Source organism: Ostrea edulis, chromosome 3 (assembly GCF_947568905.1).
Source record: "Ostrea edulis chromosome 3, xbOstEdul1.1, whole genome shotgun sequence".
Classification (NCBI taxonomy): Eukaryota; Metazoa; Mollusca; class Bivalvia; order Ostreida; family Ostreidae; genus Ostrea; species Ostrea edulis.
In genome coordinates, this window is record NC_079166.1 from 52,939,182 (window position 1) to 52,964,046 (window position 24,865).

A 24,865-nucleotide genomic window follows, 5' to 3' on the forward strand; every position below is an offset into this window, starting at 1 on the left:
AGATGTTAAAACGGCAAACTAACAACTCAACTTAACCCTTTAAATCTTGACGACGTTCCATATTTGATAAAGGTTGGTATATACAAAGAAAACCGGATCAAACTAGTTTGCAACAAAACATGTATTCATTGTCGAGGATGAAAGTAATGTGAATTTCAAAAGAAATTTAAGAGAAAACATTCAATGAATGTAAATATTATCTATTACTTGAAGCCTGCCTTCTATGAAACCTAATAATCGATGGGGGGTGGGGGGGGGGGGGGGGGGTCACGATCTAACTGGTACAGTCTATTTTCTTTAATTGACCACACTTGCATGTGTCCAAATTTTCAAATGACGATCTCTTAATGATAGTATGAACTCACAGCTGATTGCAGATTGTATATTTCTATAGAAATTAGCAAAATACCAAATTACTATGTGTCATAGCTAGTCTCTTGTAAGACATTGTTGAATTAATTACAGTAAATGAGTTTGTATTTTACAATTGTAATTCTCTCTCTTCTCTTCCCCTCTCTCTCTTATATCGTGTCATGACGTGTTTGAGTTTAGTCCCCCTTCTCTCTCTCTCTCTCTCTCTCTCTCTCTCTCTCTCTCTCTCTCTCTCTCTCTCTCTCTCTCTCACATCGTGTCATGATGTGTGTTTGAGTTTGTATTATACAAATCTTCGTGTCATGATTTATATATAGTGTGTGTATTTGAGTTTGTGTTTTACAATTGTAGTAGAATCTCTCTCTCTCTCTCTCTCTCTCTCTCTCTCTCTCTCTCGTCAGGAGCGATTGAAATTTATTTATATTCGCGTGCGTGTGCGTGCATGTGTGAGTGAAATGTATGCTTACATTGAAATATATTTACTTAAACCAAATCGTTTTAAATTTTGAAACATGCACTGTACCCCATTTCCATGCGGTGGAAAATTCACTTTCTGGTTATTTTTCTCTCTTTACACGAATAGACGCTCCCCAAATCTAACATCAACACTCTTTCAGTTAAAGATATCGATTCTGAGGCTTTCTTCAAGAAAAATGACTTAAACATAAACACCTTTGCGCAGAAAAATTATTCAACATGTATAATGGTTGGTGTCAGTTAGGGTCATCATAACATATTAGTTTGTCAATTTGACCTGCTGCAGACCGTGCATACACGTCCCGACAGCAGGCTCGCTTCATTGTTATCTCTCCAAAATCGATGAAGACCTCGTTTTTCTGATGAGAAATATCAGAAAACTTATAACCACCACACACTCCTTAACAACTGTTTGTGTAATTTGTTATATTAAAAACTGTAGCATGTTTGAATGTATTGATAACATGTACACAGAAAAAAAGTATAAAACATTCTCCGATCGAGATTTTTCAGGTCACTCAAAGCATAGCGTTCAAAATAGGTATGTGTGGTTGAATTTAAATTAAATAAAAACTCAAATTTTGATATTTTTGAAAAAGCACAATGTTCAATGATTTATTATTAATGACTGATATATTGATCATTCATATTTGCATTGATTGTACATATTTTAAAATAGAAGAAGATGGGACTCTTTGTGTACATCTGTACTATAGCCTGTTTACTGATGTTCGGTAAGTAAAGAGCCGCGGTAATTTTGCTTTGTTCATAAAGGTTAGACTTTGTCTTTGTGATCAAGTACTCTGTTGTTTTCACACACCTGTGGGAAATCCAAATGTCGTCGGATATATATAGAACCCTATTGCTGTCCTGTGCTCCATCCTAGGTACGATGACACGATGATACTATGGCGGTGGCACGATGCTACCTTATCGGGATACAAATGCTTATATATGTTTTTGTTTTGTTTGTTTGTTTTGCGTCCAGTCGAGGAATTTTCACTCATACTGAGAAGTCACCTGTTTTAGGTGAAGTACCTTTAGACCTGTGATTAGGGCTCAGGGCCGTAGTAGGGAGAGTTATTAAACGCCTGCCGCGACACAGGACCTCTTGTTTTTAAGGTCATATTTGAAAGACCCGTGATTCTCACTTGCAAGTGCCGAGCGTTTAGGGAAGGAGCAATCACTGTACTATTTTTTAAATGTCTTAGGTTTGACGCCGCCATGACACGAGCGGGACACTGCTGACATCCCAGTTACGATTGCATGTATATATAAATATATGGGTAATGTATAAAAGATTAGGAAAAAATATCATATATAACAGAATCTATAATAGATACTACTTGGCCTGCATGTATAGATATATTTTTTGAACCACAGAGAAGAGTGAAAATGCTTATAGAAGAAATGTATTGAAAATTTGAGCTTTTTCTTCATATCACCCTTCCTCTCGTGAACGGTTGCGCATTTAGTTGTTTACGCATGTGTAAATACAAAAATTAAGAAAAGCAATTGGACGATGGTGATAATACAATGGTAGGCCTAGCAAAGTGCCATCGCCATCGTAGCATCATTGTGGCGGTGGTACGATGGAACACATGGCAGTAATAGAATTCCATAGATATAATTTTTAAAAATAAATTCCTCACTGGTTCATGTGTCGTCGCTAACCAGACGCTTTCCCCCCTTTAGCACAAATTCCGAGCCAACGTTGATTTGTTTGTTGATTGTCGTATATTAACATGGGATTGAACTGGAATGGAGTCCTTGGTATAGGCAAACTATAGGGGGTGGGGGGGGGAATCGGTTGAAGATTTCACATCTCTAACTTCAGTTGTTTTTCAAATTCCACTGAAGAGCGCCGTAAAGTGAAAACGCTTTGGAATAAATGTGAAACTTTTGACTGATCTCTCTCTCTCTCTCTCTCTCTCTCTCTCTCTCTCTCTCTCTCTCTCTCTTTCTCTCTCTCTCTCTCTCTCTCTCTCTCTATATATATACTCGTATATATATAAACAGAAACTTAAATGTATTTCAACATTGCAAGTTTAGGTAATCAGAAAAGAGACGATTCTGCTAACTTCAAACACAATTCCTACCCACTGTGCGATAGAACATGTAATGATAGAACTTATAATTATAGAACTAATGATAGAACTTATAATGATAGAACTTATAATAATAGAATTTATAATGATAGAACTTATAATGATAAAACTTATAATAATGGAACTAATGATAGAACTTATAACAATGATAGACTTATAATGATAGAACTAATAATGATAGAACTAATGATAGAACTTATAATGATAGAACTTATAATGATAGAACTTATAATAATAGAACTTATAATAATAGAACTTATAATGATAAAACTTATAACAATGATAGACTTATAATGATAGAACTTATAATGATAGAACTAATGATAGAACTTATAATGATAGAACTTATAATGATAGAACTTATAATAATAGAACTTATAATGATAAAACTTATAATGATGGAACTAATTATATAACTTATAACAATGATAGACTTATAATGATAGAACTTATAATGATAGAACTTATAATGATAGAACTTATAATGATAAAACTTATAATAATGGAACTAATTATATAACTTATAACAATGATAGACTTATAATGATAGAACTTATAATGATAGAACTAATGATAGAACTTATAATGATAGAACTTATAATGATAGAACTTATAATAATAGAACTTATAATGATAGAACTTATAATGATAAAACTTATAATAATGGAACTAATGATAGAACTTATAACAATGATAGACTTATAATGATAGAACTTATAATGATAGAACTAATGATAGAACTTATAATGATAGAACTTATAATGATAGAACTTATAATGATATATCTTATAATGATAGAACTAATGATAGAACTTATAATGATATATCTTATAATGATAAAACTTATAATAATGGAACTAATGATAGAACTTATAATGATAGAACTAATGATAGAACTTATAATGATAGAACTTATAATGATAAAACTTATAATAATGGAACTAATTATATAACTTATAACAATGATAGAACTTATAATGATAGAACTTATAATAATGGAACTAATTATATAACTTATAACAATGATAGAACTTATAATGATAGAACTTATAATGATAGAACTTATAATGATAAAACTTATAATAATGGAACTAATGATAGAACTTATAACAATGATAGACTTATAATGATAGAACTTATAATGATAGAACTAATGATAGAACTTATAATGATAGAACTAATGATAGAACTTATAATGATAGATCTTATAATGATAGAACTAATGATAGAACTTATAATTAGAGAACTAATGATAGAACTTATAATGATAAAACTTATAATAATGGAACTAATGATAGAACTTATAATGATAGAACTATTGATAGAACTTATAATGATAGAGCTTATAATGATAGAACTTATAGTGATAGAACTTATAATGATAGAACTTATAATGATAGAACTAATGATAGAACTTATAATGATAAAACTTATAATAATGGAACTTATGATAGAACTAATGATAGAACTTATAATGATAGAACTTATAATGATAGAACTAATGATAGAACTTATAATGATAGAACTTATAATAATGGAACTAATGATAGAACTTATGATAGAACTAATGATAGAACTTAAAATGATAGAACTAATGATAGAACTAATGATAGAACTTATAATGAGAGAATTAATGATAGAACTTATAATGATAGAACTTATAATGATAAAACTTATAATGATAGAACTTATAGTGATAGATGACATACTTGTATTGAATCGACGTGTCAATTTTTTTGTAGTAACGGACGTGGAAGGGAATAAAGAGGCTATCAGATTCTGCTTTGAAATTCTTCTGATGAGGATGGATCTGCAATATGACCAGTTCTGTGATGAATATGGCGATATCTGTGATATGCTCTGCGAATAATGGAATAGTGGACCAGTTTTATGATAATAGTAGGTGCAATTCTGTGATATGCTCTGCGAATAATGAAATAATGGACCAGTTTTATGATAATGGTAGGTGTAATTCTTTCGAATGTTTACCGCATTGTAACGAAGATTGAGCTCGTCCCAAAGACTAGCGATGGGGCCCAAATTGTGAAATGATTTTTAAAAAGCTATCGAAATGACAATCTTTTTTTAAATAAATGTATACTAGTATATGTAAATTAGTTGTTGAGTAAGTTTGATATAAATAACTATTTGGTACCTTAAAATTACTTAACGTAATCACAAACATGTAGATTTCCCGCCATTTTAAAATTACACGTTACATTGTATGTGCACAGAAATGACTGCGATTTTTAAAATTAACATTGGAAACGTACCTGGATATTTACAATTTCATGCTTGTTTAAGGATGATATGGCGTAAATTTCAGGTATGTAAAATTAAATCCAATGTTACTTTTGAAGATGGTAGTCATTTTTGCAACATAACGCCTTGTTTTTAAAGTTTCTCAGCCAGTTTCGAAGTACAGTGATTCTTTGGGCGCAAATATAGGAAAACCAGTGAATATTCTACGCGATATTATTGCCCAAAAGCATGAAAATGTATCTACATGTAAGTACTATACCCGAAACAAAGATCAGTTTATTGTTCCAAGATGTAATGTAGAATTATTTAGGAAGTCCAGATGCTGTAAAACAATAGAATCTATTACATGTAGAATCAAACATTACAATTCTGTAACTTACATTAAATGTCAATCAACTCATTACGCAAATAGATGACTGCCAACCAACTAAGATTTACACAAGTGTAACATTATCAATAGTACGAAAGCCTATTGGTATCCTGTTAAGAAATTAATTCACATTCCACTATCTCGTAATCATGAGATAATTATTTGAGGCATTCCAACCCAAAAACCTCTTTATGTGAATTTTTTTCGAAAATTATTTTTTGATGTTGAATGAATGTATACTCCATGGGCATCATTCCCTAAATATATTAAAGATATATTCAGTATCGTTAATATTTTACAGGTAATCAAAGACAATAACTATATATGACCAATGACGTCGTTTTATTGCTTTGAACTTTTGAGAAGCAGGGTGGGTCTTGTCATCGGCGTTTGTCTTTACAAAGGTTTAACAAAATATAGCACTACCTTCAGACTCACCTGATGACTAGGGCATTTTTTATTGATTGTTTGTTTGTTTGGTTATGAATATATGTGGTTAAAATATTCATAATTCATTCGAGACTATTTGGCTGAAATTACGCACCGGATGATATGTACATGAGTACAACTACTCATGTAAAATCTCAAAGATGTTCAAGTAGTATTCAAGTGTATCATTTCTAGTAGTGCATGTATCTTTAAGAATATTCATATGAAAATTGCATGCTTCACAAAATGAAATCATAATGAAATCTTAGGCAAATGATCCCACCTCTGGTGTATCCATGGGTCCGTGTTTGCCCAACTCTCTATTTTGTATTGCTTACGGGAGTTGTGAGATTGATCACTGTTTGTTACCCTCACCTTTCACTTCGACATTTATCAAGATAATGTTTCCTGTCTATTCACATCTCGATACATATCTCTGAAAATCCTATGCTTTGATTGTTCATGTTTTGACTTTTAAAAAATATTATTAGAGATTGACGCCTGATTTAAAAAAAAAAACAAAAAACTAAATTCAAATAGTTGGGACGGGGGTTCGCTAGGAGTTAAAGAGTATCGCAGGTGTTGTTGTCCGACATTAAAAATAAATTACCCGTAAAAGGTGCACTCTCTACTTGGAACTTTTTGCTATTGGTGCTTGAAACAAATGAAACATGTTATAATTAACACTGTTGTATTCAACATTTATCATACATGTACATTATGTATTTTCATTTTAGGACGCGGTAGTTCAATGGTAGAGCAGGCTGTCCCCCTCTTCTTCTTTTTTTTGACTGACCATCTGTTATTTTGTAATGCAAATTAAAGATATATTGGGTGACTACCCACCTCGCCCCAACTATTTTTAACAATATTAGTGAATGGGAATAATGTAAGCATAACAGTTATGAATGAGAATTATTTAGCGAAGTACTGAGCTGTAATAGTAAAAGACCCCCTCCACAATTTAAGAAAAGGAATCAAGTGAAAAATGTTTAAGCACTCATGGTAGAAGACCCAAACCTACCCCACGCCCTTACATGTACGATTTAAGAAAACGAGGTCTGGGATATTCATTTGTTGTAGTGAGTCATAATAAGATACTCCAACGCTCCCTTCTCCTCCTACCCTCATCCCCCGAATCAGGATTTTAGAATTTTGAAGATCAGCGAAAAACTTCTCCTTTTTTGGCTGCTCCAGTATTTTTAAGAATCCCACTTCCATACCCCCTCCCTCTCTGGAAAACGATACGTACCACTGCGTTCGCATGACCTACATGTACAACGTAAACATGTAATGATACGGAAACCCTCGACATTTAGAAATGGGAATCACGGGTCTTTCAGATATGACCTAAAGTGAAAACAACAGCAGAATAAATAAAAAGAACCCCCCAAAACCAAACAAAAAACCCAAACAAACAAACAAAAACAAAAAAATCCACACACACAAAAACACACGAGGAATGTCCCGTATCGCGGCAAGCATTGGCACTTAAAAGAAACCTCATTGCTACGGCGCTAGGGTGGCAGGGGACAGTTTCTTTGGTTTTGAAACATGTGGATAGGGGGTATACACCAAAGTCAGATTATGACAGACTAATGAAAAATCATATTTCCATTTTATGTCAATACTTGTATTTCATATTAGTGTAGTTAATAAATTATGACCCTAAATTACATGTAATCTATAAATACTGGTGCTGGTGCACAAAACATGCTCTGAGCAGGTTCCCCTTTTTTGCTTTGATTTTCCCTCATTTGGGCTAATCCGCACCACCCCCACACCATCACAGTACCAAACATGGGGATTTAGACACTGTGCACAATCAAGAACTCTATCTACCCTTCTCAAAAATCTACCTCTTATATGGGGCCATCCACCTTCCCTCACAGCTACAGACCTTTTGCTAGACCCTGCATGTTTTCACCGGAATTTCTTCAGCAACTGACCACGTGTCTTAGTTTCGTATTTGCACCCATCTATATGCTAGGAATCATGGTGACACCTACATGTTGTATATCAACATTTTTACTAAGCACTCAGCTACATTTGACATGCATCCTAAAATTATTGTATACATTTTTACACGTGTAATATCACTTCAAATACGGGGTAATTCCATTTTTTGAAGAAGTTGACCGGGCCTATAGTGCGAAACTGTCCCCTGCTACCTAGGTATAGAAGTGTGAGCATAAATTTGTGGTACTTTACCTACAGTTGGTGACGTCTAGTTTTACTAGTTTTAACTCTAACAGATGGAAATAAATACACTTTTATCAGATAACACTACGATTATGGAGTTACCTTAAAAACAACGAAGGAAATAAAATAAGTGGAACCTTTATATAGAAAGATATTGCATGTCCAATATTCATAGATATTGCAATTGGTTGTCATCCATCGTCGTGCGCCACGCGTTAACAAATTTTACATTTTAACATTTTTAACTTCTTATCATCATTGGGTCAAGGGGGACATAAATTGTAAATTTCAGAACTCCTGCACCCTTGGGGCCTGAGGGGCTGGAAAAAAAACTGCCAAAATTTGATCTATTGTCAAAAATCTTCTTCTCTACAACCGCACATGTGGAAAATAAACTAAATACATAGTGATGTAGAGAGAAAGGCCTCTACCAAAAGTGTAAATTTCATTTCGGGGTAGAGGTTCTGACCCCAGGGCGGGGTCAAACTTGGTACATAGCGTCTATGTGTAAAACATTTAAATCTTCTTTAGTGCTATTGATACTGAATTAAAATAAACGGGTATTTAGAAAGAGCAGGTAGTCCTTTACTAAAATTGTAAATTTGATGATCCCAGTATCAGGATGGTATGGTGTCCGGATAGGGCTATTTGCAAAAGCGTGACTGCGCGTTAGTCACAACACGCCGTCACGCCAACAAGCAACGCTCCTTCGCGCTCTCACGCCAACAAGCAACGCGCCTTCGCGCTCTCACGCCAACAAGCATTACGCCTTCGCGCAGCGTTGCTTGTCTGCGCGAAGGCGCGTTGCTTGTTGTCGTGAGAGTGCGAAGGCGCGTTGCTTGTCTGCGTGAAGGCGCGTTGCTTGTTAGCGTGAGAGCGCGAAGGCGCGTTGCTTGTTGTCGTGAGAGCGCGAAGGCGCGTTGCTTGTTGGCGTGACGGCGTGTTGTGACTAACGCGGAGTCACGCTTTCGCAAATGGCCCTATCCGGACACCATAGGATGGGGCCGAAATGGTCAGATATTAAATATATATGTGAACAATGGAACATTTTTAACTTCTTGATAACTACCAATCCAATTCTTTTCAAAGAGGATGTTGCACAGAAGCGGGAATTTTCCCTAATCGGAGCTCCGTGCCAACATTTGTGACGTAGAACTGACCTTCATTCACATTTATACTCATTGCGCATTTGCCATTTAAATACCTGAAGGATTCCCCAGTACTAAGGACAAGCCTAATACATTTTATGTGTCAATACATTATACATGTAGTCTAAAGATAATTTTTGAAATCGTGAAAATTAAATTGTCTTCTTTTTTTCCTGAGTATCAATACAATGTATAATGGTTACATGTTACGAGTGTATCAAATATTTAATATTCTATACTACTACAGTCCAAAAGCTCTTATACTCGTATGTTTTATTTTTTACAACCAACATTTGGCAACTATACATGACTCTGGTCACAAAACAATATATGGGAAGTTTAATACGCATTAATATAATTCAACATTATTCAAAGTACATGCACCTGTAAAAATTGATACAACATAGCAATTTGCTACTGGAATACATATAAACTCAAATTGTTTAACGGTTATTTACCTCGTTTGGCCTTAAAGTTTTTCTTCCAAAGCTTTGCAAAGTTCATGCCTTTGTCAACAACTTTCATTCACAAAAACATACAAGTTCTCGTTAGCAGCCTTGACTATCAAAACACAGGTATTGCATGCTGTATTCGGCGTGTTTGTGAGAGTCTTATTCACAAACTAAACATTGTCCAGGTTGGAAGCTTATTTCAAACTCGGAACATGGTAATAAACAGCGATTTGACATGAAACATTTATAAAAACTAGAAGCGTGTTTCAATTAAGAAAAAAAAATTAGATGGAAAAGGAATATGAAAAAAAAAAATATGTTCGTGAGGGAGTCGAACCCGGTCGTTTTCAAAATATAAACATCTTTACATTTAAGAGTCGACGACCTTATCCACTGAACCACGCAGTAGACCATACATTATTCAGGAAAATTAACGTACAGGTGAAGTTGAAAATAATACTAGTGAAGTCGTTTCGATTTTTTAAAATTTGCACAACAAAAAAAAAATGCCCCCGTGAAACAAAATTTCAAAGCGACAGTTTTTTAGAGGAAAATTCGAAGAACATGTTCATGCTAAATTTATTTCGTTTCACGGAGGCAGTTTTTCTGAAATTCGGGGATACTCCTCCATTTTAACGCTAAAAATCATATAAATCGCTTATTGCTTGATTTAAGCTCGAAATATTTTGGCTAATTTTGTCAATAAACGTCTTTTACACTCATTTTCAAAAAAATTTGAATCAAGACATACGTTCCAATTGGTTTTATCATATATTTGAATAACTTAAATTTTTCTATCTTTCATGCAACACCTTTAGGGAAATTAACATGAGACGTGCAATACCTTCTTTGGTATGAAACATCACTGGAACAAGGGGAACATAAATAGTAAATTTCAGGACTCCTGCATCCCTGGGGCCTTTTGGGCGGGGCAAAAATTGACCAATTTTCAATTTTTTTCTACAACCGCACATGTATAAGAAAAACTACGGTAAATGCAAAGTGATGTAGATCAAGGAGTCTTCTACCAAAATTGTAAATTTCATGATCCCCGGGTAAAGTCAGTTGTCATGAAATTAAAAAAAAAAATCGGTTGTGGTGAAATCAAAGAAGAATCGGTTATGGTGAAATTAAGTAAAAATCAGTTTTGATGAAATTAAAAAAGAATCAGTTTTGGTGAAACTAAATAAGAATCCGTTTTGGTAAAATTAGATAAGAATCGGTTTTGGTGAAATTAAATAAGAATCGGTTGTGTTGAAATTAAATAAAAATCAGTTCTGGAGAAATTAAATAAGAATCCGTTGTGGTGAAATTAAAAAAGAATCGGTTGTAGCGAAAATAGATACGAAATAAAAATTTCATTAGGGAAATTCCTGAACTTCGGAAAAGTAAATTTAGGGCTGCCAATGGTTTTTGTCTCACTGCAAATATATATAATACAGAGAAATTAAATGTATTTATCATAATTACAAAATTAGATCATTTATATTCTAAATTTAAAATTAGATAATTTCTCCCCAAATACAGTACATAAAAATCCTTCAGTATCTACATGCATATGCACCAGTTTCGGAATTATTGTTTGGGATCGATTCATCGACCGGGCCCGGGATTACGTGGGTTTAGCACTTCAGGTCAGTTCTGTGGAACAAACATGTCCTCAACCAGATAATAACATAACTCTATGGTCTTGTAATTCATTTGTTGGTAGCTCTAAACAGAACATTAATGATTATGAATTTCTCTTTTCAGTGTGTCTATATGGACTTTTCCTGTGGAAAAAAGAAAAGAAATAAAAAGACGAAATACGAAATTCGTTTGTATTTATTCAAATTTAATTAAAATCAGATCTTCTCTAACCGTTACACTGGAGCAGGATCCTTCTGTATTTATTCATATGTGTGGGGAAAAACACGCACACACATACACACACACACAACACACACACAACACACACACACACACAGAGAGAGAGAGAGAGAGAGAGAGAGAGAGAGAGAGGAGTAAGCATCCCCTGTCGACTGGTCACACCCGCTGTGAGCCCAATATCTTGATCACGTAAGCGAAGTAACCCGTAGTCCTGATTAACAATTCAGCTTGATGAACTTGTTCAACAACTTTTGGGGTTCGATCTGTTTCTTGGAACGAAGGTGATTTTGAGCTCTGTTTACAATTGGTGTGCTATTTTTCGAGTCACCCCTTGTTTGATATTTATACATAAATTGAGAACAAAATGGATAAGAAGCCCCTGTGGATAATATTTTAGCGGTCAGCCGGGTTCGATCGCCGGTGGCCAGATAGCTCAGTTGGTAGAGCACCTGACTAGAGAATTCGCCACCGGCGATCGAACCGTGCTGCGTGACCGCTATGATATCAATCATGTCGGGTAGAGCATTATATGGAATGGAAAGTGTTCTACGTGTTTTAAAGGAGCCCTATCATCGTTATCGTTAGACATATTCATGACACATGTATCCCAAGTGAAACCAAACATTATCCGTTATAACTACATGTGAATCTGCAGGAGAATACAGTTGTAATTCCACGTCAGGCGCCAAATGTTTCCTTCCCTCAGTACTATATATTCCATAGATAACTTGTTGGTCTGAATTCATCAATTTACGTTTTATGAAAAACTTTACTGCTCTTTTATACAATTTTTCAAATTTCAGAAACACGTCTTTGGTCCCTATTAGCATACCTCCTCCCACCCAAACTCGGTTTTCTTTAAATATCGACTCCAGTGATACATTGGTTGGAACGTCATGAACTTTGTTCGCAGACAGTCGTGTCTTATCTATGCCTGATGGTGGATTCACTTGGAAGTAATCTTCGTCACAGGTGGCATCACGAAAGTAGCCGACATCCAACCAAGCGTAAAATTCCGTTCGAAAGATATTCTGCCTTAAAGCGTCTGCGACTACGGCGAACTTAGTATGCTGACAGGCGGAATATTCCGGAAGTACTGTGTTGGGATAAAAATTTGGATAGTCTGGCTGATCGAATATTAACTTAATATTCTTTAAAATCTGGAATGACCAAAACTCATCTCTTTTGGTAAATATTAATTTGGTTTTGTTTGAAAAATATTCACGGTAATGTTCCATCCAAAGTTTAAAGTTCCATGAATCTGTATAAACGATAAGAGGATTAGTCATCTTTTCGAACACCGAGGCCCAGGTTTTGTAATCACGAGGGGAGTACTCGAGTGACCCCGTTCCTTTCCGGAAACTCCCGAGGTCCCAGAAGGCTGTTATGACCGTCACATTTTCGTTTATTATCGTCCTCTTCTCCTTCGACAATCTCTGTATACCAAAGAACGAAGCGATTTGATATTTTGCCTGAAATCAATATACGATCTGTAAAATGTTAGTGTTGCAGTTCTATGCAAGTTGGACTCTAGTTTGTTTTGTATAGTGAATGTATTTATAAAAAGTATGTTATATTGAAACGAAAAATGATTTCAATAAATGACAGTGTACCTTTTTAAGACTTGTCGTAAAGCCACATTTGCCTCCGATGAATGACCGCATCACCACAGAGCAGACGACAAACAACGTGACGCACAACAGACACAATCTCTTGAATTTCCGGGCTTGGTTCCACATATTTCTGTAACATACAAAATATAACATTTGAATATCATCTAGTAATTATACTGGCGCATTCTCTGGCCTTTTTATGAAATATGTTGCGAAGTATAGTAAAACTCAAGAAAGCATAAAGAAAGAAACAAAATGTTTTAATTAATCTAGACAAGTTTGTGTGCAGTTTGAAAGAACGTAGTGAAATCTGATTCGTTTGAAACATATGGGAATGTATATTGTGCAGTCAGTTTGTTCTATTCCAAGTGTAAAAATTGTTCCAAGCTGAGAAATCCATACGTACACGGTGTTTTAAAACTTTTGGGGCGCCTCATAGGAAAACAGGCTTAGGTCCAATAAAAGCAATGCATTTTCTAAAAAAGTATAAAATACTTATAAGGCGGCTAAGGATTTCAGCTCACAATTTAAAGATAGAGGAGGGAAAGACACAGAGAGAACAAGAAATGTTTTAAAAACTATGCCCCCTCCCCCGTGTGACAATATTGCTAAAGATTTAGAATGTTTATAGTGACAGTGATAATGTGGGTTACATGTAATAGTAAGTTTGATCTCTCAGGATACTGAATAGACATATCAAAATAACCAATCATTTAAGTCATGACCTTAGCTAGACCTTTTGACTTTGAAAACCAGTGGGGACATCTACTATTTAGGGGGCAACAATGTACCAAGTTTGATGTCTATCAAGCAAAGGGTCTCAAGGTACTGAGCGGATATCTTATGTCCAGATGTAGTTTGACCATTGACCCCAAAATCAAATAGGTTATCCACACCTTATGATATACCAGGTTACAAAGTTTGATGTATGTCAAGCAAAGCGTTCTCAAGATATTGAGCGGACAATATCTTACTATGCCAAGTTTGACCCTTGTGACCCGAAAATCGATAGGGCAACCACTGTATCAAGTTTGGTAACTGTCAAGCAAAGAGTTCTTCAGATATTGAGTGGACGATATCTCATTCTGTCCAGTTTGACCCTTGACCTTGTGACCTGAAAATATGTAGGGTCTTCTACACTTTAGGGACAACCACTGTACCAAGTTTGGTAATTGGCAAGCAAAGACTTCTTTAGTTATTGAACGGATAATATCTTATTTCGAATTGGACGTTTGATTTCACCATCGACAGAGCTCTCAATCATTTTATATGAATTTTTTGTGATTTTTCCCGGAATGATAAAAAATGTGTTTTGTTTGCAAATAAGAGATTCTAGAGTCCAAATTTTGCTGTGATTTGGTGCATGATACGAATATCTAATAAAACATGCATAAAAGACTCAGATTTAAACGTTCTAAAAAAAATTTAGAATCTTTTTTTATAAAAATTGAAAACGCTATTTATTAATATTTTTTAAATCTTCGAAATTATAGACCAATTAGTCTTACAAATTGTGATTATAAAATTTTAGCACAAATTTTCGCTATAAGATTACAAAAAGTTATAGATAAACTAATAAGTAAAGACCAATCCGCATACATTAAAGGTAGATATATCGGTGAAAATGCAAGACTTTTACTTGATATATTTGAATACTCTGAAACAAAACAAAAAGGAGCAATCTTACTTCTTGATTTCAAAAAGCTTTCGATTCTGTAGAATGGAACTTTATGTTCAACACCCTTAATAAATTTAATTTTGGAGTGCAATTCATAAAATGGATAACATTTTTATATACAAATCCTGTATATCGCATAAAAAATAATGGATGGATGTCTAGGACCTGTAAAATGACCAAAGGCATTCGACAAGGATGTCCAATCTCAGCATTGCTTTTTCTATTTATCGTAGAAATAATGTCGAAAACAATTCACAATTCACCAGAGGTTAAAGGCTTTAGTAATGACCTTATGACTAATGAAATAAAAATACTTCAACATCACTTTTATTTTTACAGGATATCAAATCTATAGAAAAAGTCATTAAAATAATTTGAACACTTTGGTCAGGTATCAGGAATGCAACTCAATAAAAATAAATCTGAAGGAATACTAGTAGGTCCTTTGAAAAACAGATATGATAAATTATATGATATCAATATCACCAATGCACCCGTTAAATGCTTAGGAATATATATAGGTCATGATGCTAATCAATGTTACAATAAAAACTGGACAGAAAAAAATTAATAAACTAGAAAAAAGACTTACAATGTGGAATACAAAAAAATTAACCTTATATGGAAAATGTACCGTAATCAATACTTTAGCATTAACACAATTATACTATAGTGCAATTATATTGCAATATCCAAGAAAAGAATCCATAAAAAATAAAGAAAACAATCTTCAATTTCCTATGGGGCAAAAGAGAAAGGATAAAAAAAAGGAAAACAAGATGAAGGAGGAATAGGTATTGTTGATATTGATTGTAAATTAAAAGCACTCAAGGCTGCTTGGGTAACAAGAATTTTCAATGAAAAACAATCATCTTTAAAATCTTTCTTTAATTCGTGTATTCTTAAAAGATTCATTGAACCCGAATATCTCATAAAAACAAATAGAACCAGTGCTGATGAAATAAAGCAAATTTTCAAATCATTACCAGTATTTTACTGCGTACATTGAATGAATGCAAACGTAAAACACATAAAATAAAAGAGATGACTAACGTTGAAGTATTGTCTCAAACTATATGGTTAAACAACTTGACTCGATTTAATGGTAACTTCTTTTCTACACAGATTGGATAAAAAGTGGAATTTTATACATTAAAGACCTGTTTGATGAAAACGGAAATTTTCATGATATCAATTATTTTTCTAATATTCTTGTCAACAAGTCTAACTGGATTTGCGAATATAACACACTAAAAAAGGTTATTAAACCTGTCCAAAAATATCACGATACTTCAAAAGGAGTCTATATAAACATAAGAAACAAAGTAACATTTTATTAGAAAACAAGAGAAGAATACCCCTAAACTTGATAAAGAGCAAAACAATATATGATATATTTATCACCAAAAAAATCTTTATTAAACCCTACTGTGAGAGATTTCGGGCAAAAAGCTTCAATTTCAATTTTGAAGAAAACAAAACAAATATTTATCAGTCAAAAATCACTAAAATCAAAGACAAGCAATTAGCAAATTTAATGACAAACTCTTACAAAATCTACTTAATAATAATAAATCTGTTCACAAATGGAATAAGAACGTATCTAATCAATGCCCGTCTTGCCAAACACTCGAAGACACAAAACATTTAATCTTTGAGTGTAGAAACTTACAATTAATTTGGAAGAAATTAGAAAATCATTTGAAATTTAATTCAAAATGGAGACACGTTTCATTAGGATTTTTCATGAAGAAAATAAAACTACCACTTCAATAAATCATTTATTATCATATACAGCTTATTACATATATAAAATAAAGATGAAGTTAAGATATGAAAATAAAGAAGAAAATATTAATGACATTTCCTATTTTGTAAAAACAAACTTAATGTACCAATATGAGACTTATAAAACACTGAATTTCAACTTCAATTATAAATGGTTTTATGATATTTCTATGACTTTGTGATAATAATAAGGGGTCTGTCCTTCAGTAGCACTGCCTGGAGGAGAAAATATGGACAATGTGTGTTTAAGGCTGTTCCCCACAGGCAGCATGGCTTATTGAAAAATATCTCTACCATATTTGATATAGTATTATGAATATCGAATTTATGTATATGAATGTATATCTATATGTATGCGTATATATATGTCTTATATATTCATTTTCTTAAAAGTAATATCGTATATATATATATATATATGGAAATAGACCCTGTTTCCCCAATGAATTAGACTATTCTTATTTTATATAAACAGCAGCAATCTGCTGAGCGAGGCAGTGGTGAACAGCACTCCAGAAAGCGGAGAAGGAGCAGAGCAGATCATAGTTTTAGTAAGTGGACTAAGATAAATAAAAAGATAGTGAAAAAGCTGAATAAGCCACCTCACTATCGCGTTTTATTGTTGGTAAGAGCTAGGGGACTTTTTTTTGTCACTTCGGGACTGAATGAAAGGTCAAGAGATAATGAACAGTGATCAATCTCATAACTCCTTTAAAGGACACATATCGTGTTTTCAAAGTATACAAAATTAAATGCATTTTGTCTTCCTTATGCTAATAGAAATTAATTGTAATAGTTCGTTCGCTGAAGTATTGCGATAATCAGCCACAATACGGACTTAAATCTAAGTCCCGATTTCAAAAAGCCTAGTTAATTAGATAGGTAGTCACGTGGTACAGTGACGTCATATGCGACCTTCGTTCGATCAACTTGTTGTAAAAGTAGTGTTAGATATTTTTAAAAACTTGGGTTTTAGGGCCCTAATTTATTTACCATGGATAACATTTATTTCGATGTTGACAAATTTCCCGAGTCTTATATCTTTTAGCCACCAGTGCACACAAATAGCGACCCAAATGTAGCGAGGAAAGCGAGTATGAAATCTGCGAGTAAATAATGTTTACTTGGGATCACTGTCTAAACACTATTTGGTAATGTCATTTCTGTAAACAACTGTAATTATCGTTGTTGCTTTTTTAAAATAAACAGTGCAAATATTATTAAATTTATTTTTGGAGAAGTTAGATAGACCTAAATTATGATACGATTATGTATCATTGACAACTAGGCCTACTGTCACGGGTGCATTTCGAAAAGAAAAGAAAAATGATCAAACTTATGGTGAAAATCCCAATACTTTTAAATTATTTTATTCAAGCAATTTTATTAATCCTTATTTTTTTGTTATCTACACGTTGTTACTTAGGAAGTGGGAGCGCGGCATGCTGTTGTTGTAAACACGTACGCGGTCCCTAAAAAAATGAAAGCATTATAATTCAATTCAAAGTTGGGAAATATCATATTTTATTATTTATAATTGAAAGTTCAATTAACTTTTATCTTTAAATTTCTTTTTTTAAAACTACCAGTTGGCAGACACTGCTAGCGAAGTTCTGCCTTTATGTTGTTACAAGGTGAAGGTCAGTTGGTGCGAGTGTGTATTGAATTTGAAAGCAGAACGGAAAGCATAAGCCGTAGCCCTATATGTAACAGTGCGTAGCTTCGATAGAACCATTTTCTCGCAGTTTATCTACGTCTTTGTCCAAGTGCTTGTTTAAAAAAGTACAGGGACAAATTCTACTGGTTTTTTATGGCAAAGTCGTTGTGCCGACAAAAAATATTCACGTCTTGTCCCTCATACCTTCCTTCGTAAATTGAAAAAAAAACACAGTTCAAAGCCTCTCTACTGACTGTAAGTGCACCCTTAAACGGCACAAAACACCCTAATGCAGTGTTATTTACAAGCCGTTAATGTGATAATTGTTTGTTTGTCAATTAAATCTAATATGTTTATGAAATGGCTAACAACTGTTTTCAAATCTTCTCGCTCGAGGTCGCATATGACGTCACAGATAATGGCGCGTAAATTATCGAAGAAAATATGCATATCGCAAAATTTGAATTTCATCGCTTTCAAACTCGAAAACTACGCAAAATGTTTTATTTAAAACACATGTAAAGTAGTTTTAGGCATGAAATGAATTAATTTTGCTGAAAAAATTAAAAAGTTTAAAAACATGCGATGTGTCCTTTAAGCAAACAAAATAGATAGTTGGGCAAACACGGACCCCTGGACACACCGCAGTGAGCCTTACATCCTGATCAGGTAAACAGAGTTAATCAGTGTGCCAAGAACGGCCTAACAATCGGTATGAAACACGTCAGACAGCATTTAACCCAGTGATAGGTTGTACTGACGAACTAGATCGTTATAACGACCATATAATTTGCGAAATGCTGACTTCTGAAATATAAGTTGCGCCAGTTGGCTAACCATCGTAACTCTGACATTGGTAAAAAGGACTGGATAAGTCTGTACACCGTTGTCAGAGTGAGCTGGTAAACTAACTAGTTAGAGACCTTGGGTAAGCCAGTAACCTAGACCAGTGGACCAAAGGACATCGGCAAGAGGACTAAGTGACAAGGGACATTGGCAAGAGGGTCAAGTGTTAAGGGACATTGGCAAGAGGGTCAAGGGACATTGGCTAGAGAACCAATTTAGTGTCAAGGGACATTGGCAAGATGACTAATTGTCAAGGGGCATTTGCAAGAGGACCAAGTGTCCAGGGACAGTGACACAGAGAACCAATTGTCCAAGGCATAATTAAAGAGTCAAAATAGGGAAATAGGAATTGTAAATTTGTCTTGATTCTTATTCCTATCACGGTGAATATATTGATTTGGTAAATTGTAGGTCTATCATTGTAAATAAATTGATTATGTACTTTGGTAGTTTGTCGGGTAGCGAACTGTTATATTTTAGAATTTAATCTGATAATATCCAAAATCCCGGGGGTATCCTTTTACGTGCCCACAATAATCGACCGCTCGGATGGGCACACGTTACACTAGCATCAAATGTCTCCCAGATAGTCCACTTTGTGCTAGTCTATGAGCTACTGGTCTGGAGATATGCGATCCTCTAATTACTAATTAGAGGCATAAAAGACTGTAATAGAAACATTCTCCCACCAGAAGGTGTGTTACGTAAGCTTCACTTGCACCCCTGACAACGCTTGGAATCACGTGACAATATAATCATATGATATAAACAGTCATTCTCGTTTCCTTTCCCATTTAAAAGGTCTGGCAACGGGGGATACATCAGAATCTTTTCATAGCCCACTGGCACTTTGTTAAGTACATTTTTACCATTTAGCTGTTTGTCCCTTATCTTACACGTCTTATCTTAGTTTTTAAAACTTTTCTTACTTTTGATTCCATGTTTACATTTAAATCTCCAACATGTGTATGTCGTACGTTCATACGCATATTACGAAGTAGTTCCAAATTTAGGATCAGAAAACAGCGATTTTAAACAATTTACAGTAAGCATCAATTATTTGCACCAAAATCATTTCATAATATGGCCAAATATTCAGTTGATGTAAGTCAATGGAACTTTGTCCTTTGTTGAATTAACTTATTGTAAGTGGTGCTCGAATACAAATTTTCTTCAATATTTGATATTTCTTTGCTGACCACAACAAAAATGGCCACTGAAAAGGACTTAAACAAAAGAACTATTAGACAAGTCTCGTTCATTTGGTGAGGTCGTTCAGTCTGCAAAGAAAACCCATTATGGGTCAAATTCAGATCGAGAAACATCAGAGAGTCCGTTTAAAAACACCCTCCTTACAGCGATTCATGACCCCACCCATATTGTGGAGCATGAACAATTCCTCTACCCATCATTGTTACTGGTCCAATAAGCATAGCTAATGGTGATATAAAAAAAAATTGACAGGCAGTAAAATCAGCTATGAGTGACGAAATAGATAAACTCGTCCAAGAAAAAGTACAGCAAGCAATGACACATTTACAGAACAAAATAGGGAAAATAGAGGAGGAGAACATAAAGTAGGCTAATTAGAGCAGTACAGGAGTTGACTTTTGGTAGGAGTAACTGGAATTGAGGAGTCGACCCATGAAAACACAACTGGGAAGATTCTGGAGACTATCCATCAAGCCGGTATTACCCTTGATATGGAAGATGTCAGCACCTCACATCGAGTAGGGAAACCTAACAGACACAACACGCGTCCAAGAGAAATAATTGTCAGACTAAAATCAGCTGATGTTAAGTTCCATCTGGTGAAAAACTCACGCAAGTTAAAAAACAATACAGCCACCGCCTCAGTCCATGTTAACGAGGATCTGACAAAATTCCGAGACCAGCTGATGTACCTCGGGCTACAGCTTTTCAGGAATCGTGCACTTACAGATGTAAAGCTATTTCGTCATCAAACGGCAAAATCAAAGTGTTTCACTTTGAAAATTGAGTGCATTTTATTTGCAAGGAGTCAGATCTCATCCCCTTTGGTCACGTGATTTCTGGTGGGCTAAAATAATCAATGGTCAAATGAATAAAGTAAACAGTCCACATTTGTATTATAGTGTTTATATCTCGCCGAAATCCACTGTTTTTTCCCCACACATTTTGGTCAAAAGTCAATCTGTTATGGATGAAGCTGATGTATTAGTTACAAATTTCTTTGCCATCAAATACAGCCAAATGGATCATACCAGATTGTCTTGATAAACCTGAAAGAAACAGCAAAAGAAAAAATTTTTAAACTGGAAATTAACTAAAAAATATTTCCGAAAATTAATATGCGAATCTAAACACATTCTTAATGTAATAACAAGTAACATTTATGTAGACATATAAAGAAGGCAGATTTGTGGAAATATATTAGGCCTACAGGCTTCTTGAAAAATATTATATTGGGATAAGAGCATTGACCTAGTTTTTAATTAACGACCTTATTAAATAAATAGGGTATTTCCATCGTCGGACACTTCATAAAAGATTCTGGCCTAAATTGTACTTCCTTACCAAATATGGGCATGTTTTACTGCACGTCCTGTTTTAAATGAAAGTCTGACCCATGAACATTTTCACCTGAATAACCTGGCCCTGCTTTTCAGCTCTTCTAGCCTTCAAAAATTTTCTATCTTTATTCCCATGAAATTTTTTAACCCAATATTGTGGCCCAACCTAACCCTAAAAGGTTATGACATATCCATGATACAAGGTTTTCTATCCTTGTATCATGGTTAATGTCAATAACCATGATCTCGCCACAAGGAATCTTTATACATAATATGAAAGCCTCACTTTGAATAGTTCAGGAGATATTAACTAGGTTAGGTTTTCTTAAAGTAGGTCAAACTCCAAGGTTAAGGTCACAAGGTTAAAACTTTGTTACCAAAAGAAAGGCCTTGTCACAAGATATGTACATAAAAATATGAGAGTCCTACGTTTTAATAAATTTTCTGTATATTCCCATATAAAGCTTTGATCTCCAATTGTGATCCCACCCTAATCCTGGAGCCCCTGTATTTAACAAACTTTAATTTGCACTACCTGAACATGCTTGCATATCAATATGACTTATCATGGCCCTGTTGTTCTTGAAAAGAAGATTTTTGAATTTTTGCCCTATATATTCCCATGCAAAACTTTGATCCCCTATTGTGGCCTCATCCTTCCCCAGGGGGCCACTATTTGAACAAACTTGAATCCACAATATCAGGAAGCTTTCATGAAAATCTAAACTTTTCTGGCCCAGTGGTTTCTGAGAAGATATTTAAATAACTCCACCCCATTTTGCCTTTCCATGGTCCTTTGTTTGAACAAAATTGAATCCCTTTCACCCAAGTTTTATTGAAAATGACCCATTGGTTCTGGAGAAGATGAAAATGTGAAAAGGTAGCTACAACGACAACAGACGCCGGACAAATTTTGATCAGAAAAGAGTCTTTGGCTCAGGTTTACGAATTATCATACACAGTGCATGTAGTCAATCCATAACGATTATTCCAACGCTTTGATGATATAGAAGTGAATAAATTATATCAAAATCATAAACGGTTTATAATGAACCAGTTTCAGTTGACTTGTTAGGATTAAGTACTCTTTGTACTGATGAAAAATGAAGATAACGAACAGTGATCAATCTCATAACTCCTATAACCAATACAATATAGATAGTTGGACTGATGTGAGTTGTCTGCTCTTGATTCGATATGCATTGACTACCTTAAATTCAATGTAATGACGTTTGTTTTGTTTGTAGCTCAGCTGAACTTTCTGATGAGAATAATCAATGTCTATGCATGTCGCCAGTTTACGAAAGCCTATTAGTATCATGTAAAAAAATAATAATAAATTCACATTCCACTATCTCGTAATTACGAGATCTTTTCTCGTAATTACGAGATAATTATCTCGAAATTACGAGAAAAGATCTCGTAATTACGATATCATTATCTCGAAATTATGAGAAAAGATCTCGTAATTACGAGAAAATATATCTTAATTACGAGAAAAGATCTCGTAATTACGAGAACGTTTTCTCGTAATTAAATATATGTATATAAAGTCGAGAACTTGCGCAACTTATGGATAGTCTTGGAAGCGTTTAATACTATTTCCATCTATGTTGCTTGGTCATCAAATCGAAATGATCTTATTCAAAGTGTGTGTGATGGTACATGTACATATTGTCGTCTGGTGTTGCATAATTAAGTTACGAAGAGTTTAGAGTTCCCGCAGGAAAGCTAAATACCTATAATTTTCGTTCCGGATTATAATTTACGTTCCGGCCCGCGTAAGTTTAGTTCCGGTCACAATCGGAACTCCTCGAATGTCTCGCGCACTCGACATAGATCTCGGATGTAATACGATGGCATCCATGAGTGAATTTGATGCATTGCCAACTGGCAATAATTGAAAGATAGACAAAGCCTCGAATACGAATGATACAGGAATTCTGATCAGTTACAGTTGTCCGCCTATGTACAGCATGCATTTTTTGGCTTGTATGGAGCACAATATGACTGCAAGAAGATAACTATAAGGTTAGCATTGATACATATTCAACTGAATGAGTAAATCTCCAAGGAAGATACCCAGTTTGTGTTGCATGCACTCTCACTATTCTTTTCAAGAAATACTATCATAACAAAAATTGCATGATGAATTTTACATTTCAAAAGGATAGTAACAAATGAGTTGCTATAACATGTGAAAAATCCTAAACAAAGGCGCGTGAATTTTCACGCAATGGTTACTAGAAGTCTAGTCTGTACAGATAATTATCATAACTTGTTTATAAGGTATCGACTTGGTCAGAACGGGGGTGTAATCCATAGAATGGTGCGAGGGACCAGAGGTCAATTGTTAGTATAAATCATCTACATGAAAAAAAGTAAAAATTATGCAAAAAATTGAAAGTGAATTGGAAGATGCAGTAAACATTTAAAAGGTTTTGGAGAAAAATTTTAAGTGAATTCAAAGTCAATCGGCTGTAGGTAAAAATGCGAGGAACAAAATTCTTCAGTAGCCGAAACAGAATTTTCTCACTGCCTCTCAGATATACAGGTAAGATATTGTGTATGTAATACAACGTTTATATTTACAGATGTATTATAGTTATTTTTGTGGTACAATTTATGCAATAATGTATATAAAACTATGTATTGTACATTTTTAATAATGATAAACTAATGATGGACTGTTTATTTAATAAAGAGTAGCCGAAACAGATTTTGTCTCTGCCTCTCATTTATACAGGTTGGGTGTCACAGGCCTATTCCTTATAACCCGTGGAGCGAGCTAATCATTTCTCGTGGCCTACCCCCCCCCCCCCACCCCCACCCCCCACCACACACACACACTACTGTTAATAGAAAAAAGGCAGTTAGTGATGATCCCGAATATTATACTTTGGAGTGCATGCATGTCAAGCTTTGTGCCATAACCGACTGACTTAAAATCCAGCACCAGCCGTTTCTAAATAGACCATACAGCAGGAATCATGCAGTTACGGTGCGAAATTTGATATGATAAAGTAGTGGAGAATCCGGGTTT

General features: G+C 34.4%; 1 protein-coding gene and 1 long non-coding RNA gene across 11 annotated transcripts in view; one reads left to right on the top strand and one right to left on the bottom strand.

Annotated features, from left to right (window-relative positions):
- The first annotated feature begins 1,274 nt into the window (after positions 1-1,274).
- Positions 1,275-11,691, top strand: LOC125673845 (uncharacterized). Of its 2 annotated transcripts, XR_007369799.2 has the most exons (4): positions 1,275-1,390; positions 1,529-1,583; positions 4,699-4,855; positions 11,572-11,691. It is a non-coding gene; the product is annotated as an uncharacterized LOC125673845 (long non-coding RNA). The 2 variants fall into 2 exon arrangements; XR_007369797.2 differs by lacking the exon at positions 1,275-1,390 and having other exon boundaries at positions 1,410-1,583.
- LOC125673836 (uncharacterized) overlaps positions 8,962-24,865 on the bottom strand; it is a 22,464-nt gene continuing 6,560 nt past the window's right edge. For 3 of the 9 annotated variants that reach the window (XM_048910679.2, XM_048910685.2, XM_048910684.2), the window contains exons 2-3: positions 13,302-13,431; positions 8,962-13,160 (exon numbers count right to left, since the gene is read on the bottom strand). In XM_048910679.2, coding sequence (XP_048766636.1) covers positions 12,270-13,160; positions 13,302-13,427 — 1,017 coding nt within the window. In that variant the 5' untranslated portion in view covers positions 13,428-13,431 and the 3' untranslated portion in view covers positions 8,962-12,269. Of the gene's footprint in view, positions 13,161-13,301; positions 13,432-13,707; positions 21,073-21,094; positions 21,532-24,865 lie in introns of those variants that run through there. The other 6 variants (XM_048910680.2, XM_048910682.2, XM_056158121.1 and 3 more) reach the window with 5 other exon arrangements.